At 41.4% G+C, this 20,850-nt stretch overlaps 2 protein-coding genes across 3 annotated transcripts in view; both read left to right on the top strand.

Annotated features, from left to right (window-relative positions):
• Window positions 1-11,563: 11,563 nt before the first annotated feature.
• zgc:103759 (U8 snoRNA-decapping enzyme) lies at window positions 11,564-18,451 on the top strand. Its single transcript, XM_034196445.1, has 5 exons — window positions 11,564-11,658; window positions 11,793-11,924; window positions 15,086-15,126; window positions 16,120-16,360; window positions 16,439-18,451. The coding sequence occupies exons 2-5, from the start codon at window positions 11,793-11,795 to the stop codon at window positions 16,682-16,684; spliced, it is 660 nt and encodes a 219-aa protein (XP_034052336.1). The 5' UTR covers window positions 11,564-11,658; the 3' UTR covers window positions 16,685-18,451.
• A 1,087-nt stretch (window positions 18,452-19,538) lies between these two features.
• Window positions 19,539-20,850, top strand: part of arhgap4b (Rho GTPase activating protein 4b) — a 44,942-nt gene continuing 43,630 nt past the window's right edge. For both annotated transcript variants that reach the window (XM_034196469.1, XM_034196470.1), the window contains exon 1: window positions 19,539-19,700. The gene's annotated coding sequence lies outside the window, so the exon portion shown is untranslated. The remainder of the gene's footprint in view (window positions 19,701-20,850) is intronic.

The following is a 20,850-nucleotide window of genomic DNA, read 5'->3' on the forward strand; positions in this document are numbered from 1 at the left end:
TAGATTTTGAAAGTAGAGAGAGAGAGAGAGAGAGAGAGAGAGAGAGAGAGAGAGAGAGAGAGAGAGAGAGACAGCAGCACTGTCTGCTTAGTTGCAATACTGTAGCTTATGCAATTTAGGCCTATACATTGTTTATGTAACTTATGTGCCAGTGTGTCCATGGTTTTGAGTCTGTGTGTGTGCTGAGCGCAGCGCCGTCTGCTTTTTGCAGTAGGCCTACAGTACTTTTTTCTGTGGACCTGTCTGCCCGTTTTGTGAGTGCACTGCGCGCATGCGCACTTGTGTGGCATTGTTTGGGATGACCTAATTAAAATAGCGTCCCCCCAGTAAAAAAATCCCCACTACACCACTGATTGTAATACACGTTTCAAAATGATGCCGAAGTAAAAACATACTGATACCGGTTAGTAAAAACCATGAATTAATGCTTTGACAAGTCTGCAGACAGACGGCAGGCGAAAAAGCCTTTTAAAATGCGTGTTTTCTAAATGTAGCTTGGATAAGCTAACGTTATATATGCTCCGACCGTCCACACTCACAACAACGGCCTATACCAGGGGTGCCCTCCCAGTCGATCGCGAGATGTGTCTAAAAATAGAACAACAATATTCAGTTTTATCTAGGGCCGGGACTTTAACGCGTTAATTAAGATTAATTAATTACACAAAAATTAACGCGTTAAAAAAATTAACGCATTTTAATCGCACTTATTTTTGCACCACGGAACGTTTCTCACTGGATGAGTTTCAGGCGTACCGATTATACTGGAGCACCAACTAACGTTCATGACTTCAGACAACAACAAACCACAGTGAACAACAGTGGGAAATGTTGTTTTAAAAAACGGACGGATGGAAGCGTCGATAAGAGCACGGTTGTGTGCAAATTATGCAAAAAGGAATTCGCATATCACCGCAGCACATCAAGCCTCAAGTATCACCTCAATGCAAAACATATAGCAGCTAGCGTGGACGTTAGCCTCTTTTATCGCGTTCACACCAAAAAGAGCCGGTACTAAAATTAGTTCATGAGAACCTTTTTACCCCCACGAAAGTCCCTGCTAGAGAGCAGAGAGCTGCTAGAGAGCAGGGACTTTCGTACGGCTCTCTTGTGAGAAAAGAGCTATATTTCTGATTGGCTGGGCGGATTGCAAAACACGCCCCGTAAAACTCCCAAAAAGTTTTGTGAAGCCGCCATTTTATTATCCTCGCATTAGCATTATTAGCATTAGCCCAGCGCAGAAACGCAGAGAGACTAGCTTATGGCAACACAAAATAAAACATGGGAGCGGTGGAGATGAGGAGGTGTCGGCGTTCTGGCGATTTACTCGGAAGGCTGCTGGGACTCCCAGCAGCTTCTACTGAAGCCAGTCCCCAACTCTGGGGACTTCCGGTGTCAGTACCAGATATGTTCGGGCTACCAGATATGTTCGGGTGTATTTCCGTCGCATCCGTCCTCCGTCATTTTCGTCATATTTTACGGCAACTCAAGAGGGCCATCACGGTCAAATTCCGAACATTTAAACATAGCCGACACTTCATTCTTTACTTTGTCCGTTATTATATGTAGAAGATTATACTTTTTCTCCGTCATGTTCAACAGAAGAGAATCAGTTATATTGTTTGTACACATGGTACTTTACAAATATATCTGTTTGTTTAAAGTGTCCAGGTGATGCAGACAGGCTGGACCAGAGAGTGAGAGACAGAACTGGACTCCTCACAGCAGTGAACTTCAGCACAGGTACAAAGACTCTTTTTTCATACTGTACAAAGAATCAAGAAAGATATTGGTTTAAATGAATGAAGTATTGACTTGAATACACTAATATACATTCCATTAAACAATACTAAATACTAGATCACCTACACATCAGTGAAGTTGAGTGTTTTTTCCATGCAAAAGGTTACATTTAGATGTTAACAAGCAATATGACTTTGTCAGCTTTCTAATTTAATGTATTGAAGGCAAAGATATTTAACACATAGTGAGAACTGCTACTATTTATCTCTCAATATTGTCTGTAAAAAACGTGGTAAAAGTGATTATTTCAGTGAGACAACAGAGCAAGCTTCTACAGTTGCACTATGTTTTGATAACAGTTAAATATTATTTTGATAATAACATATATTTCAATGTTGATGAACTTCATACTGTTCATTCATAATCTGATTGTCTTTGTAGCTCATTGTTGAAATAAAAAAAAAACATTACAATTACAAAATAATTATATCTACAGCCCCTAAACACACAAACACACCGCTTTCATAAATAACAGACTTGTTCTGCAATAATATGTTTTATGTTTCCTGTCATTTTTGTTAGGAAAGGACATGCCTGAAAGACACGACATTTTCTCCTTCTCTGAGGGTCAAGAAGAACATCCAAGAGGAACATTAAAAGCTGATGTTATGAGATTTTAAGACCAGTACAGGACCTTCACTAAGAAACTACTTTTATTGTGAAAACACAGTCAGCTGATCGAATGCACCTATTTCCACATCTACACTCCATCAGCTGATTATTTCTATTTGCCTCACTTTATGAGCTTCACAACATGTACCTTGTTTTGCAACGTCACAAATAAATGGGGCCAATCTTCAGTCAGATGTGAATGTGTAATCTAACATTTTCAGTAAGAATAATGGACAAAAGGAGTGCAAATACAAATACAATTTATTGAAATGTGAACCAAAAGCACATATGGACAGAAGGTGTAAACCTATTAAATGTATTAAACACATTTAGTCAAATAAAGTGACAGACTAGGCCTGTGCAGTTGGTATCAGCTTTGCCCAGCATGGGCTCCTTCATCAGCCCTGGTCCTCCTCGCAGAGGAAAGACCCTCAGTCCTCTCCAAACCAACAGACAGGACGTCCATCACACAGAGGTTTCTCCCTGAAGTCTCTCCTGCTCTCTGGACACCACGCTGTCTCAATCCGTCCACACTGAATATGAGAGGGGGAAAATGAAAATAATAAATGCTTTAGACAATAAGAAACATAAAGTTGACTGTTGAGTTGCTCAGTTTTTTTAGATTGTCAATACTATTACTGTATAACTAATATCTCAGGTTAAGAGGTACATTCAAATAAAGATTGGTCTTTAAATATATTTTGTCTTTTGAATTGTTTGTCTAAAGTCAAGGATCTAGAACTGGTACTTAGTTTTAATGATACAGTCTGGTTGTTATGCTGTTTGGAGGAGGCCTCACAGGTAAGAGCACTAACTAGCTACCATCACATGTACCTTAGCTTGACTTAAATGTATTAAACGTATAGTTAAGTGATATCAAAATATAAATAACTAATGTCATGCAAACATATTAATATTTGCTTGATTCCAGTGTTGAATTTAGCACAATTGCATACAAACGTTAAGGGGTTTTAAGATTCTGAAGTATTATGCTAAAAGCTCAATAACTTAGATTATTATTTATAGTTTCATGTCCGCTTACCTTAGAAACGTAAAATGCGAGGGCAGCGTGCAGATGGGGAGCATGTTAGCTTAGCTTGGTAGCTTCAGCTAGCTCTGGAACTTTCAGCTCGGTGGCAGCAGGTCCCGCCTCGGCTCCGCCTCTTTGCCCTTATTTGGAGCAGGCTGGAACAGGCGGGAGTTGAACTCTGACGTCACTGTCGAGCCGTTAGTAGCCGACTCCGCCTACTAAGGGCTTCACGGCAACTCTGCAGAATCCTATGGGTGACGTCACGGACCCTACGTCCATTTATATATACAGTCTATGGTCCACACACAGCAGCTTTGACCAAATCTTGAAAATCCTGGAGCTGGGCGTGTCTGACAGCTTGGGGATTTCGCGACCAACAACCAATCACATGAATATCCCGCCCCCGACATACAAGGCAAAAAAACCCGGTTCTTCTACACTATTGTCAAAATGGATGCCGGTTATGTAGCAAGGGTAGCAAGTGTAGTAGCATATTTATTTGTTTAACATTTTGAACATTTATGAGATTAATGTTTATGGTGCTATTTTATGCTACATTCCATGCTGGCTAATGATACTGTCTATGCTTGCTAGCAACAAAGTAAACTAGCAACGAAGTAAACTGGATATAAAATCCCCAAACAAGCGAAAACCTACCAGTTTCACCCACTGCCTCTGCCACCTCCCTCCATGCCTGGTTCCTCCGGTTTGTATCCCGGTAAATAAATAGGGACTGGTCATAAAGAACCGGGTGATTTGCTACCGCAATAACTAAGTTCTCCTCCATTTTTGTGGAATATAGAAATGAACTGCGGGTCTGGTTCTCCCAGCTTGCACGCGGTTTGATTGGCTAGCGCTTGAACTGTCAGATTTGCATAAACGGATCTGATTGGCTGTCGCTTCCAGCTCAGCCTCAAAAGTTGAACATTGTTCAACTTTGGAATCCTGAACATCCTGGAAATCCTGGAAATCTTCACCTCGCCCCCCCACAATGCAGTTCGGCGACAAGCGAGGGAAAGTGACGTCATCCCCATTCAAAGTCAATGGGCGGAGACGCGCTGGAAGCGGTGGACAAATCACCAAAAGCTGCTGTGTGTACGGGCCGTAATTCGCTAACGTTGTCCGTGTTAACAGGAGTGACAGTCCGCACACAAACAAGACCGCAATTATGGCAGAAGCAAAACATATATAATTTTCACTCCGAGTGGGAGGATGATTATTTTTGTATTTATTCCAATTCAAAGTTCATCTGTCTCATCTGCAATGCGAGCGTAGCTTTATCGAAGAAGGGTAATTTCGGAGCGGCATTTCAAAACAGTGCACAAACGCTACGAGACGGAATTCCCTCCTAATTCTGCCCTACGCTCCAAAAGGGGAGGGACCTGAAAGGACAGCTAAATGCACAGCAGTCCATTTTCACCAGGCCCAACAACAAGAGCAAGGCTGCTACCATAGCATCTTATCGTGTCAGTCACGTTATTGCGAAACACATGAAGTCTTTCAAAGACGGCGAAGTTGTGAAAGAAGCATTCCTGGAGGCTGCCGATGCGCTTTTGGGGGACAGTAAAAAAACAGTAGCATTTCAACAGGTTTTTGATAAAAACTCAAGTTAGATATCGTTATTAATCAGCTGTAAGTTTTAGTTTGTTTGAACTTATTCATTATAATTATTGTACAAAATGGTATAAGAATGCAAACTTAAATTAATGATAGTCTATTATCAATTCAGGTTAAGAAACTAGTGTTGCTTGCATCCTATTTTAAAAGGCATTTATTTTTATAATCTACTAAAATGCAACAAAAAAATTGTTTGATTTTATTAATTTTGTCTTTTTTATTGCACTTTGGCAGCAGATTCCTGTGTAGCTTCAGATCTGAGTTGTCTTATTAGTAAGCCTAATTTATACTTTTGTAGCAACACTATTTTTATATAATGGCAAAGAAAGGGTTCAGAGTCTTTTCTTTTTTCCCTGTGTCATATGTGGCAGCACTGTTCAGCACGGTTCTTGACAACATTACCCACTGTAGTATGTGACGTGTGCATAAACACCAACTCTGTATCAACAACACTGTTGTGTAACTTCAGTTAAATACTTGTATGTGTGTAGATTAGAAAGAGGTAAGATAAAGGATCTGCATTATTTTATGGAGTATTAATTGTACAAAGGTCAGTTTTATACAAGTAGAAGTGTGTATTTACCTGGTAGTAGGCTGTCAGTAATGGCTACGCCTCTCTATTTGGACTGGTAGATCTCGGCAGACTGGCAACTTTAAAAGTAGCTCTCGGTTCAAAAAAGGTTGGGCACCCCTGGCCTATACAGACATAAATAAACCAGCGACTGTATTCGCCATGACACAGGCAGTCTGTGGTTTGTACTTGTTTAACTTTTGTCTAGTTTCTGAACAGATATGAGGAGCTGTGAGCTCTGAGTGCTAAGAGCTAACGGCTGTGTTGTTTTTCTGGGGCTCTCATTGAAGATGACGTCACGGCTCCACCTACACTGCGTTACTATAGTAACTGCCCCAGTTCCTAAACTGTAATGGAAGCGCAGCATTAAAGTGAGCCGGGCCTAATAAGGCCTAACCAAACCGAGCGAGGCCGAGCGAGGTCTGCAGTGGAAACGCGCCATTAGGCGGGCCAGAAAAAAGGTGAAAAAGTAGCCCCGGGACAAAACTAGGCCAAGTGGAAACGCAACCAAAACGGGTCCCGCGCGGCTCGGCACGCTTAAAGCGAGCTACCCGCTGCAGTGGAAACGCGCCATTAGAGTGTACCAGAATCAGGGTGCGAACTGGAGGGGAGCAGGGGGAGCTATAGCTCCCCTAGTGGTGACATGAGCTCCCCTGGGAACATGGTTTGTGAAATTTGGGGGGAGCTCTCTAAAATACTGATATGATGACCAAATAAATTCCATTTTGGGCATGTTTTTTTTTTCAAAGGTCTAAAATAAGTGAAATAAAATTATATTTAGAGTTTATGATTCATGAAAAAAGTGTCGCCTGCTTGCACGCTGCCCGCACAAGCTCGTTTAGTTAGCACTGCATGTTTACCAGGCATTGTTGCTGCTGCTGACATGTCGAAAAGAAAAAAAAAACTTACATTGGGTAATTTCTTCAAAAAGACGGCCAAACAACCTGATCAAGAAGACCAACCGAATGTAGCTGGTGGTAGCACATCGTACGTTGTGACTGCTGCTACAACAGAACCGAGAGAGGAGGGAGCTAACGTCAGTGCTAGTGCTAACTTGACAGCTAACGTTAACTTGGGGGCTGAAGAGACACAAGAAGACGAGCCGTTGTGTGTGTGGCGTCGCGTCTCTCCAGGCAGTGAGAGGGTTGTGTTGTGCTATAGCTGTATTATTAATATTAATATTGTTCATGGTTGGTGCCGCTGGCTGCTCTTATCGCGTGTGTTCGGCTCTGTGTAGGCTACAGCCATAATAGGCTATAGCCCATGTGAAGCAATGTAGCCTGTTTTTGAGTCATTTTAAGTTGATTTAATTAAACAGTCAAACGTTACATTGGTGGTCCGTGGATTATTTATTATCAAGTTGATTGAAGAATGCGTAGCCCATACATGCTCGGGAAATCTGTTGACATGAACATGATCCATCGGGACGTTTCATGTAAATGTAGACCTGTGGCACCACCCCGTGTGCAACAGATGTTTTCTTTATAATAGGCCTATGTCTGTGCTGTTGCTATTAATGCACAGATCAGCATTCCCCCCCCCCGCAAAAAAAAAAAAATCCCGGCTCCCCCGGAGACTGTGGTATAGTTCGCACACTGACCAGAATGCATAGTTTATGTTAGTATTTCTAAAAATCTCCTGGGGGAGAATCCCCCCAGACTCCCCTGCTGAGGTTGGATTTTCATCATGTGTGCCTTTTTATATAGTTCAGCTTTGATTCCATTATCTCATTAAACCTTTTTTAAAAGCATACTTCAGTTCTGTGAAGGGATATACTGTACTTCACTTGTATTAATATTGTATGCTGAAAAGCGTATATATTACAGCACGTTTTTTTGTTGAATAGATTTGAGTGCTTCAAAATGTTGGGTCGCGATGTATTGACAAAGTAAAAAGTGGGTCCCGAGGCCTGACCAGTTGAGAACCACTGGTGTAGTGTACTGTCCGCGACCGCAGCTAGACCGGGGCCCTTTCTCATTTCTCTAACTCCCCTCCTCGACTCCTACCCTCGAGACTTAGTCCCGCCCACAGGAGATGCGAGCGGAGGAGGGGAACCGAGGAGAGAGGAGGGGAAGCAGTAGGCGGTTAGAGAAATGAGAATTCCTCTCCTCTGAGCGGTCATTTTAAAGAGACGTCCATTAATGATGACAGGAGCTTATATATACAGTCTATGGACAGGAGGCACAGCAGCCCTCTGTCTGATGGACATATATGTGTTCATGACCACTTATATATTTACTTTGATTCATTCACAGTATGGTATAATGAGACAATAACAGGCTACCGATGCGGACACACACACACACATATATATTTGTATATATTTATATAAATATATACCATTTCAGAATCAAACAGAGCACTCTCATAATAACGTAACACTATCAGAGACTGGATATATCTGTTCTCACTGTAAACATCGCGTCGCGATGAAAGCAGTTAATAAAATAATATCCCCGGCCGTGCGTCACGACTCTTTGAAACATCTCTGTTCCCGGAAATGCATCCACGAAGGAGCCGTGGAGGACCCATCAGTGTATCCTAGGTTATAGCTCCTCCAGAGAGCCTCCTCGACGCTCAATCCTCGGTCCTCGAAGTGCATTTAGAGAAATGAGATGTCCTTCAACATGGCGCGCTAAAATTCATTTCCGGGTCACTACCGGAGGAGTCGAGGAGGGGGATTTGATGAAATGAGAAAGGGCCCATATTGGAGAGAGGCGGCGCAGTTCCTCTCCACCATGCTCTCCACGGGCTGCGGAAGCGAAATGCTTGATGGGAAACGACTCGCTGGTATCTCGAGCTGAGCGCTCATTGGTGGTTTTTACCCCGTGCTTCTGATGAAACTCTCCAATTGGCTCGGCAAAAGTTTGTTGTTGTTTTGTGTCAGTTTTACGTCGCCACATCCATTCCCATTTTTCATCATTGTTCCACAATGTTTATCATCATGAAATTAATATCTAGCCTATATATTGTATACTATACTTGCACTGCTTACCGTTTTCATAAATTATATATATTAGCATATTCATACATTGTTCATACTGATCACAGGCTGCTGTGTATATCTATTCCTTTCCCTCCATATTCATCATTCAATTAATTCTATATTTTATTCTGTAGATTGTGTACATTACTTTTCACTTTACTGCTTGTTGCACTCCTGGTTAGAAGCTAAACTGCATTTCGTTCTCTCAGTAGCTGTAATATGTGCAATAACAATAAAGTTGAATCTAATCTTGAGCAGGAACAAATGTATTTACTTAGTAGTACATATCTGACATTAACGATTAAACACATTTGTGCATTCTTTATAAATGCAAACCGAGTCAAGCCGACTCCGGAGGCGGCAGTATGCACCATAAAGTTGTTTGCAATCACCCAAAAAGCCGAGAGAAGAAGAAGAAGATGAAGAAGCCGACTCCGAGCTGTCCGACTTCAGGCGAGCTTTTTGAGACGTCCCCCGGCTGCGATCGGCTATTCTCGTCTACTTTCGAGGCGAGCCGCAACGCGTCTCAAACAAGCCTAGTCACTAGCCACGGAGAGGCGGGGGCCTGCTATTGGTTAAACACACTGACGTGTCAATTTACAATACGTTGTTCAGCCAATCAGCGCTCATTACGTCACCAAAAGGTTTATATGTACTGCTACTGGGCTAAAAAATGCTGATTGAAGAATGAGACAGCACTTTATTGTTGAAGTAGGCCTATGTTACCTGGGTAAGAAGCATTTATTTGACAGCTAACATGTGTGGCTCATAAGATGTTCAACAAATCAGACCGTTTTTTTCTGAACTGCACTGCAGACATCATAAAAACAAAGTTTCACCAAAATCACAGAAAGAGCATGCATCTCTTGCCTTGTTTATAATGAAATATCTTGAAGAGATGGAATATCCACTTGCTACTGTATTTCACATGTATTACAATTACTCGATATTTGATAATATCCGTTATACGACATTAGAAATGGCATTCATTCGTCTTCCTACCCAAATCACTTTTTCCTAAAATAGACACACTAATCTCCTCTTTTTTATGGCAAGGGAAGACTCCTAGAATTAGGAAAGAGCTTTTACAAAGGCACAGATCTACAGGAGGGTTGGCGCTTCCAAATATAAGACACTACTATTGGGCAGCCAATATCCACAAAATAATTCTATGGACTAAGGAACCAACATTGAGTTGGTGTGAGCTTGAAGCCAAATACTGTCCTAATACCTCACTCTTGGCTTTGCTTACATCTACATTACCCAGCCGGCCAACTCAATACTCGAATAACCCGATTGTTGTTTCCACCCTAAGAATATGGTCCCAATTCAGAAAGGCTCATGGACTCTGTGGATCCTCTATACATAGTCCCATTCGCAACAACCATCTCTTTCTCCCCCCTTACACTGATGGGGCCTTCTTTATGTGGCAGGGATTAGGTCTTATCAGAGTAAGGGACCTTTACATTAACAATGTTTTCGGTAGCTTTAGCCAACTCTCTGACAAATGTTGCCTTCCAGGCACTCATCTATTTCGCTACTTCCAGGTCCGAAACTGGGTTAAACTAAACAACCCTTCCTTCCCCAATATCCCTCCGGATTCAATAATTGACTCATTTCTGGACACTTTAACAATCGAAAAAGGTTTGATTTCAAGAATTTACAATTCCGTCTCCCGTCTCACAGAAACATCGCTTGGTAAAATCAAACAACATTGGGAAGAGGAACTAGTCCAAGCTATAGATGATGAGGTCTGGGATGGCTCATTAGCGAGAGTGAACAATAGTACGTCCTGTGCCAGGCACAATCTTATACAACCAAAAGTTGTCCACCGTATCTATTACACCAACTCTAAACTCTCCAAAATATATCCAAATGTTACGGACACCTGTAACAGATGCCACATGTCACCAGCAAACATGACTCACATGTTTTGGTCTTGTCCTCGCCTACAAGGATACTGGACAAGCATTTTCAATCACCTTACTGAGGCCTTGGACGTGGTATTGACACCATGTGCAGAAACTGCCATTTTTGGAGTACTACCTGGCCACCGAATGTTGAAGAGGAAAGCTAAAGACAGTATAGCCTTTGCATCTATCTTAGCACGTAGAAGAATACTCCTAGAATGGAAATCTTCTATACCACCTAAAGCATCTCTATGGCTTAAAGGTATAATGATGTACCTGAACTTGGAGAAGATTAAATATAACCTGAGGGGCTCCTCAAAACTATTTGAATCTGTGTGGGGCTCTATGATAGCCTACATAGCTGAACTTAAGACACTACATTAAGGAGAAAGAGGGGGAACTACGAATGTATGCGTTTTTTGTTTTGTTTTGTTTCTGTCATTACATGTATTTATGTATGTGTATGTGTGTACTAGGTATGTACATATATATGTGTATGTGTATATGTGGGTATACATATGTGAGTATATGGGTACATGTATTATTGTTACTATTCTTTATTTTATTATCTATTAATTTTCTTTTAATATTATCTTTTACATTACTTTATTTTACCTATATATGTATCTATTTATTTAGTTATTTACTGTACTAGCTAGGACCGGGAGGGGGGGGAGGAGGGAAAACAATATTGACTGTATAAATGTAAACTCATTGTGCCTGACTCAATACATAAAAGAAAAATGGCATTCATTCAACAGTACATATTTTGAGTGCTAAAAAATTGAGAAAAAAAAAGGAAATCTGTAGAAATTATAAAATATATTTTTGGATTACCTGATTGCTTTACCAAAAAGCATTATTGTGATTGCCATTCTGTGAAAATATAGAATTGTTTCGAAGTCTATGAGACGAAGAATAAGATACAGTGACTAAAAACAACATTTGAAACTTGCAGTTGATACACACCTCCACACCAGCAGAGGGAGCCAAAGCTGTTTTAATAAAAGGCACAAAGATTTTCCTGTTAGCTTCCTGGTTCTGCTTCATAGCATTGATAGCATTCCATAAGGCATACGCTTTTCTGCATATAAACCTACAGCCCTTTTAACTAACCAGTTTCAGTCAGGTTAGCAAACGATGGAGGGGGTACTTGGATGATGTCACATTGGCAGCACATTACAGGCGGCAGCCATGCATAATGATCATTGAGCAGTGAACTGTGACTGTAATTCTGCTCTGTGTTTCTGTGTGAACTTGTAGATGGCGAGTGGACAGCTGTCCAGGGCTGGGGCGTTGGCGTGCTCAGGCTGCAGGCATGCGTGTCACGTGATGCTCTACTGTGACACGAAAACTCAGCTGTTTGGGAGAATTCCAATCAGACATATCATACTGGTGAGGAAAAGCGTGTGTGTGTGTGTGTGTGTGTGTGGATAGTTTGAAGTGTTGGATAGGGGCTTATATGACACACTTCTCCATAGTCCGTGTTCTCTATGTTTTATTTTGTCCATTTACAAAAATAGTCATTTTGATTTGCAGGAACACTGGAGTCGCTGGTCTCACCCTGCCTCAATCGGTTCATTTGTCTGTGTTATTGTGTGACTTTGGTGATTTTTATATCAACTTAAAACACTGGTTCCAAACCTGGATATCCCAATCCCCACAAAGGGCTTCATGGTGGGGTCACAAGGGGTGTGAGAAAACGTATACAAAATAAATACAGTTTGCCTTTTTCTCAGTCATTCATTAATATCTGTAAAGAAACCAACATTTTTTACATATATATATATATATTAAAGGTGGGGTAGGTAAGTTTGAGAAACCGGCTCGAGATACACTTTTGTTATTCCATGGAATGCTCTTAACATCCTGATAGCAATGAATATCTTAAATGTATGGGCATAGATATGTCTCATTATTTGTGTGAACATAAAAATAATTTGTGTGTAAATATGTGATTTGTAAATGTAAAACACCATCCACAGATGCATTTAAAAGATTTGCAAACTCACAAATACATTTGCAAGTGTAAAACGGATCTGCAAATACGCTAAATATGTTCACAAATAAAAAAAAGATCTGTGAATATCTCTTTAACATTTACACCTTTCGATCAGGTATTTGTGAATCCAATTTGTATTTGTGGACCAAAAATGCGTTTGCGGATCTCAAATCTCTGTTCACGATCTCAAATCTCTGTTCGCGGATCGTCTTTTTACACACACGGAATTTTGAGACATATTTTCCGCCGGTCTCGGCTAAAATCTACTCGTGTCACTCGGTTATTTTCGGAAACCACGTGATGGCCTGCTGATGACGACATTTCCGCATGATTTCAAAGTAAGAGCATGATGGTTTGTTTAATGCTAATGTTTTTGTATTATAATGAACAGCGGAACGTTAGATGCATTCTTCATCACCATCACCATCATCATCATGTTATAGTGATACAGTTAGTTTGTGTTATTGGTTCAATATAGCATATATCGAGCACTTTCGTTGATGTTGAAGTGCAGGCTATACGCCACTTTCGGGTCCCGGGGGAGCAGCTGGCAGCGAAGCAGCCCAGATAAAACTCTTTCTTCATTGTTTGTTGTGTATTCAGTCAAGCGGGTCGAAGTTACAAAGCACTTCACATCTTATTAAACGGCCTAATTTTACCTTACCAGTGCAGTAATAAAGTAATCTGTAGAAAAGCACCGTATTTAGGTCAGGGTTATGGTGATGAAGAATGCATCTAACGTTCCGCTGTTCATTATAATACAAAAACAGAGCATTAAACAAACCATCATGCTCTTACTTTGAAATCATGCGGAAATGTCGTCATCAGCAGGCCATCACGTGGTTTCCGAAAATAACCGAGTGACACGAGTAGATTTTAGCCGAGACCGGCGGAAAATATGTCTCAAAATTCCGTGTGTGTAAAAAGACGATCCGTGAACAGAGATTTGAGACCCGCAAGCGCATTTTTGGTCCACAAATACAAAATGGATTCACAAATGCCTGATCGAAAGGTGTAAATGTTAAAGAGATATTCACAGATCTTTTTTTAATTTGTGAACATATTTAGCGTATTTGCAGATCCGTTTTACACTTGCAAATGTATTTGTGAGTTTGCAACGTTGCGGATAACCATCCAATCATCGAGCTGAGGATCTTGCCTACGTCTGTTTCCGGTTTCGTTTAATGACCGATGTATTTTGTTATACACACATTCCTTAACATTTACATTTTAATGTGCATTAAAGTATTTTGTGAGGCCTTCTAACATGTTTTTAAATATAACTACGGTTGTGGTTGAATAGTTTGTAAATTAACATGAACCGAAGCTGTTGCTTGGCAACTCAATCGCACAACGTCACGTCCGTTAATTCCACATCCACACGCATGGATTAACATTGATTTAATACATTAATGTAGCCTTTGTTTCTGCTAAAAGAGATGTCGACCAGCTGGGGCAACAAGAAAATCGCTGTAATCGAGTGTGACTATTAAAAAATAAATCATTACGTCGGGGTAGCATTTGCTTGGTATTTCCACTGGTTATTTCTCCACTGGTTAACATGGGTTAACAATACCGTGTAGCTGTCACGTTTGAAGGGGACGAAACCGTGACATCTTCACGTCTCCCAGCATGGTAAATCGTCACATGTTCACGTCTTGCCGTGATACCGGGTTGCATATAGTATATATCCTATAATGCTGGTGGGTTTGTCTCTTTACTGTATATTTTACAAAGGCTCACTGTACTTAAAAAAGTATGAAAGGCAGCGGATATGGCTAAAGCCTGACTCCTACTGGCGGCTGGTTAAATGACTCCTCGTCCCTGAGTACACTCATGCATCTTTCAGCAGGAAAGGATGGAGCTCCCTGGCAGCTCAATGGAGCTGCCAGGGAGGACACAGGGGAATCATACAACAAATATGCGTAGCTAGATGCGTCATGAGGTGCCGGTACGCAGTAAGAAGTAACGGTACGCAGATGGGTAAAAATCAGAAGTCCCGGTACTGCGTACCGGTGAGTCCCGGCCCAATTCAAGCACTGGGTATAGACCTAGAAGCCTTACCTCTGGTAAACAGACTTGTCTTGCTTTAGAAAGTACGCAGCTAAGACAACCAAAATGGCACAAAAAAAGGTTAATTGTTAGGGAAAAGAAAAAAACATGAAATATCCATAAAATATGTCACTTTGTCAGGGGGGTCAGTTTATGCAAGAATTGACATGGGGTAAAAACCAAATATTCAGACAAGATGAATGTAGCATTAGAGTAGCAACTCCTTTGTTCTGCAACATTAAATAACAGTTTGTGTTAATACAGTCTGGTGCAAGGTGGACCAATAAAATACATAGTATTCATATAACATACACAATCCGATAATGACATTTTTTAGGTGGCTGAGAAATGTTGTACTGCTGCCCCCCTTTACAGCAGTACACCGCTTAGCTCCCTGCGTGTTTCTCCAAACCAGGGTGTTTTTTGACAAAGCACCTCTGCCTCTCTCTGTGTATGCATCAGTGTGTGAGTGTATAACAGCCTCTGTCACTTCCCACCGCAGATGCAGATGCGCTTTGACGGTCTGCTGGGTTTCCCTGGAGGGTGAGTCTTTCCTGGTGCTGCTTTTGTTTCATCCTTTTATGTGCACACACAGGTATGTTTAGCTTAGCTTTGTAGATCTCTTGTTTGCTTCACAGATCAAAAGATGTAAACTTGAACAAACATGCACTCACTGTGTCTGGATGAGAACATATGCATGACACTGTCTTCTGCAAGGTGCTTGATCTTGCCGTATAAAGAACAAAAACAACTGCAACTGCCACAGGTTCTGCTTAATTCATCTTTATATGAATCACTTGTGCCTTTGTGTCTGTGATGTTACAGTAGTCACTGCCAACATTGCTCAGGCACGATTCGCCAACGCAGTGAAATTATGTAACAAGACGTGAAGAAATATGCAAAATAAATGAAGAATGGTCAGAAGCAGCACCGTCCCATTCTTACACAATACATTCATAGTGCCTTACTTTTTAATTGTATTATTATACTGTGTTTGCACCAAGTATAACAAATCTACATTGTTAACCGTTTACCTCAAACAGTGTCAGCTGTGGGGGTTTAGTGGTAATAAGTATGAATATTAGCATGCAAAACTAGAATGGTGTTTAACATGAATACGTTTTTTGCTTGATCGTGGTAGCGTCTTGATAGTAACCGTTGACCAATCACAACAGAGCCAGCCAGATAACCAATCAGAGCAGACTGGGCTCTGGTTTCAGACAGAGGGTGAAAAGAGGTGCTGCAGCACAGGCAGTATGAGAGAAATAAAGAGCTTTTTGAACATCAAAGTATGGAGACATGTCACAGTAGAGACACTACATACTGATATGAACCTGGAATTGAACATGTTAGGGCCCCTTTAATTAGACTTCCTTGTGACTCAAAGAAGCACTTGTGTTTGGGGTTTTAAAATTAAATGATCTTTTCAATCAGCTTGATTTATTGCACCGAGGAGTCTCTGGATAGCAATACAGCTGACATTGTTTATTGACTTTCTAATCTCATCCTGACCCTTGACCCCATGTCCCACCTCAGGTATGTTAACCCTTCAGAGGAGACCCTGGAGGCGGGGCTTAGCAGGGAGTTGTTGGAAGAGCTGGGCGTTGCTCTTCCTATATCGGCAGAAGATCATGTGGACTGCTGCCATGCCCCTGCTTCCTCCCCCTCCTCCACCTCCCGTCTTATAACCCACTTCTATGTGAAGAAGATGGAGGAGGAGCAGATAAAGGAGGTGGAGAAAGAGGCTGCATCCACTGCAACAGATCATGGACAGGAGGTATGTGTCCTTTTCCGTCCAGTGGGACTGAGCCATTTACCTCATGATCTGTTCTTCACCAACTCTGTCTCTGTCCAGGTTCTGGGAATGGTCAGGGTCCCTCTCTACAACACGAAAAACGGGGGGGGCCTCGCGCCTTTCTTGTCGCACTCATTCATCGGCAACGCTCGCTCGCAGCTGGTGGATTCTCTGCTGCGCCTCGACATGATCGCCCCTGAGGAGCTGCACAAAGCCCTCGCGCATTCTCTAAAGATACACACACACACCGCTGAGGACCTGCAGGCGGCCCTAACGCGAACAGAGGCGAAGAGGAATTGGTTCTGAAACACACCTGCACCAGCACTTCCTCTCCAGAACACACAGAGATACAATGTGGCCTTCAGCGACACAATACTTGACTAACACCAATCCTAATCACAAACACACACACACACATAGTGTCATGCTGATTCTGAGCCGGTGACTCATAATTGCCTCTTGCATCAAACAGTTTGGAGAAAACGTTATCATCTGCTCCCCCATTAATGCAAATAAAATCATTTAACTGAAAATATATTTCGACTTTTTCTGTCGTTCTACTTCTGCCATGGACTTCACACAGGAAAATGTAAAAAACGAATTATATTATGCCAAAATATGCACAATATGGGGAGAACTTTTCCAATAATCTTTTATGCATCAAATCTAAATATTGAAATGAACACAGAAAGTACCATAACAACAGAGTCACAGTTTCACTGCTACTCTCTTTTAACAAACTCGTAACATCTCGGAGCATCTTCTAGAGATGGTCAAAATAAACGTTCAAACCAATAACTTATCCTGGCAAGCAGGACCATAATGTTCTGGCCCCTTTAACGCCCCTCATTAAAGGGGGCCTATTCTACTATGGAAGTAAATAAAGGAGCCCAATCGAGGCGTTTCAAGCAGTGGGGGGAGTGTCTGGAAGGAACTGTGGAAATTAGCCTTTGCAGACCATTGACATGCACAAAAAAGGGAAAGATTAAACTCCAAAAAGCATAATAGAGCATATTTAAACTGACATTGCTCTCACAATATAAAAAAACGTTATGGTGCAGCCCCTTTTCTTAAAGTTATAATGAAGATTACATGTGACAAAATTGAGAGCCATATCAAAATCTTGTAAGCTTGATGAAAACAACAAAAAAAGCAAGCCTGCAGGTCTCCCTTGAAAAAGAGATCATTGATCTCAATGGGATTTCACCTGGATAAATAAAGGTTTTGAATTGAATTGAAGCCATGACAATAAACAGGCTCACACAGCACATTGAACAGGGCTGTGCTACCTTATATGGTAACCCTAACCCATAGGCACCCTGTGGTAGTCTATAATCACCAAGATCAAAGGGGTTGCAGGAAATACCCTCTTTACAATCAGCTAGACTTCTTTGTGTCTGCTCTCGGTTTCTGTGGTTTTATTTACGAAGTTATCGTGCCGGTGCAATCCCAGGATTAATTACGTCTGTGACATACCGTATAGCCTACGGGCGAGGATTTGATTTTGTTTAAGTGTACCCTCGGTGCACATAACGCGCCTGCACCAGATGTTAGTAACCTCATTCCCAGGCAATAATGCTGGCAGTGAGCGAAGGCAGAGACATGATGCTGCCTAATGTTCATCATACCTACTGTACTGTTAGTGTACGATGTGTATCTGTCCAGCGTTTGTTTATGTGCAGGTGCATCGGCCTGACATATTGGATATATAACGTGTTTTTCTATAGGGCTACAACTAATAAACTCAATTGCTAATTTCAAGTATTCTTCTTTGAAGTATGATGTTTTGTTTTGTGAATTATGGACCTATTTAGATTCAAATTAGACGGTAAAGCCAGGTATGCTTTAGGATGTAGCTCCCTGATTGACAAGTCACTATTACTGTAGGGTTGTAAAACACAATTATTTTCATTATTGATTCTTCGTTTATTCCAAAATATGTCAGAAAATAGAGGGAAATGTCAAACCCAATTCCTCATAGTCCATTGTGATGCATTACAATGTCTTGTTTTGTCACTCCTTAACCAAAAGATGTTCACTTTATTATTGTATTAAACTTTGTTATTAAACCAATAAATCTCGTAATTTAATGGTTTGAAAAACTGTATTTTCTTATTTTTTGCATGGAAAATTACCGATTAATACATTTTCAATCATCAAAGCAGCCTCTGATTACTTCTCTTACTATTCTCTAATGGATTAGTCGACTAAATGTTGAGGCTCTTTAATGTATATAGAGAAATACACGCAGTGAAAACAACAAAACAGTTGATCTTTTATTCATTACAATGCTGCATTCAGGATGATAAATCTACCTCGATGTTTGATAAATTGCCGTCTAAAACATGGAGTGAAGGGATGAAGGATGCTGAGAGAAACGCATTAAATCCCTCATCCAGCTTTTTACTAGAATAAATGTATTGTTGTCTCATTGCTTAGTACATGACATGATACGTCCATTATTGACTCATCGAGTGGGATTGATCTGTGAAGGAGTAAAGGGAAATGTGATCCACTGTAGATGCTGCATCTCTTAATCAGAGTGTGTTTTTCTCAGCTGTTGAAAAGGAATAAAAAATGCACCGCATCCGGCGCAACAGACAGGAAGTGTGTGTGTGTGTGTGTGTGTGTGTGTGTGTGTGTGTGTGTGTGTGTGTGTGTGTGTGTGTGTGTGTGTGTGTGTGGTGTGTGTGTGTGTGTGTGTGTGTGTGTGTGTGTGTGTGTGTGTGTGTGAAGCTGCTCGAAAACATGCCATGTCCATAGCATGTGTGCATGGAAACGGCTGCAGCACGAGAGAGGTAAAGGATGCTGTCATGTGACGGCAAATAATACAAGGTCATCAGAAAAACATTTGGCGAGAGAAAGGGATGGAGCGAGGCAGGGAGGGAGGGTAGTCGAGGGATGGAGATGGATGGAGAGGGGGGGGAGCGGGAGCGAGGGATGCTGAGGGAGAAAGGCAGTGTATTCATAGCAGCAGCCGTATTTATAGCCGCCCGGAGGAGAGGAGAGAGCAGGGGGCGTGGCTTGGGTTGGCTTCACGAGGCAGAGAGGGAGGGAATGGGAGGAGAGAGAAAGGGGGACGGCATATCTGGCAGGAGAGGGAAGAAAGAAAAGAGGGAGGGCTGTTTTTGAGTGTCTGAGAAATGAGAGAGAGAGAGAGGGAGAGGGAGGAGGGTTCAGAGCAGAGAGAAATCTGTCAGATTCAAACAGACTCCTCTCTCCGTGTGTGTTTGTGTGTGACACAGAGAACGAGGGATGGTGAGAGGAGAGGAGGAGAGCGGAGGAAGAGATAGTGAGGGACAGAGGAAGAGCACAAAGTGAGGTATGTACGGATGCATGTGAATCCAAAAACAACCTGTGTGTTCATTTATAAATATATGTGTGTGTGTGTGTAAAATGGTGTGCATGAAGTGATTATATGTGTGTTTATATATAGTTTGTTTAAAAGGTACACTATTCACTGGGGGGGTTTCTAAGTGGACAAATGGATGTTATCAATTATGTAATATGTGTGCAGCATTTTCAGTGTTGATGCTCTCTGTGTGTGCGTGTGTGTGTGTGTGTGTGTGTGTGTGTGTGTGTGTGTGTGTGTGTGTGTGTGTGTGTGTGTGTGTGTGTGTGTGTGTGTGTGTGTGTGTTTACATGCTTGTGTAATTATGACGATGTGTGTTTACGTGCCCATTGTGTGTGTTGCCACATTGCCTTGACCATATGGGGGTGATTTACAGCCTCTTGTAAATATAACTCCTCTATCACTGGCTGTGCTGCGAGAGCCATGGAACCTTAATCCCCCCCCCCCCCCACCCCACCCCACGCCAGCTTCCACCATTGACAGCTAATTCACATTCTGTTATTATATAATGAAGATAAGCTAATGGCTCAAACAGCCAACCTCTTCTCTCAGAGGCATCCACAAAGTCCTTTGTGCTTGAGTGCAACAACAAAGATTGTGAGAGTAATGTAATAGAGCAGCCTTGTTTCTTCAACAGAAACTAAGATCAATTATAAAAATCTCGTATTTTATTTTATTTTATGAGTATTAGATTACCTAACCATAAAAGGAGGTCCGCTTTCAGCATAAGGTACAGCTTCTTACACATATAGTATGGTTGTTAGTCTCACGATTCAATCCAGAAGCAATTCCCAGTTCACAATGGATTCTAAATTGCATTGGAGTAGATCTTGAAATTAGCACCCATAACCAATGGGTGCTAGTAAAGGTGGTCAGGCAATTTATTGGATGAAAGCATAGCAAGATTATGATGTTTTTTATTTATAATGTATAGCAACTGTGTGCGATAATGACACCATACAAAGCTTAAACTATAACTAACAGTTTTGACTATAATGTTCTAGAATTTCTTAATAATCGTTTTTGGAATAACAAGGTTCAAGTTCAAAATGGTAGGCTAATGCTGTGCGCCTTTTATTTCTCATTAACTTCTTCTCTTTTGTGATCATTCATTGAATAG

This window comes from Gymnodraco acuticeps, unplaced genomic scaffold (genome assembly GCF_902827175.1).
Source record: "Gymnodraco acuticeps unplaced genomic scaffold, fGymAcu1.1, whole genome shotgun sequence".
NCBI lineage: Eukaryota > Metazoa > Chordata > Actinopteri > Perciformes > Bathydraconidae > Gymnodraco > Gymnodraco acuticeps.

What these genes read in the sequence shown, in the direction of transcription:
- zgc:103759 (XM_034196445.1), top strand. Translation starts at nt 11,793, where the DNA reads ATGGCGAGTGGACAGCTGTCCAGGGCTGGGGCGTTGGCGTGCTCAGGC. An exon ending in CAATCAGACATATCATACTG is followed by an intron (nt 11,925 to 15,085) that starts GTGAGGAAAAGC and finishes TTCCCACCGCAG; the next exon opens with ATGCAGATGCGCTTTGACGG. An exon ending in CAACAGATCATGGACAGGAG is followed by an intron (nt 16,361 to 16,438) that starts GTATGTGTCCTT and finishes GTCTCTGTCCAG; the next exon opens with GTTCTGGGAATGGTCAGGGT.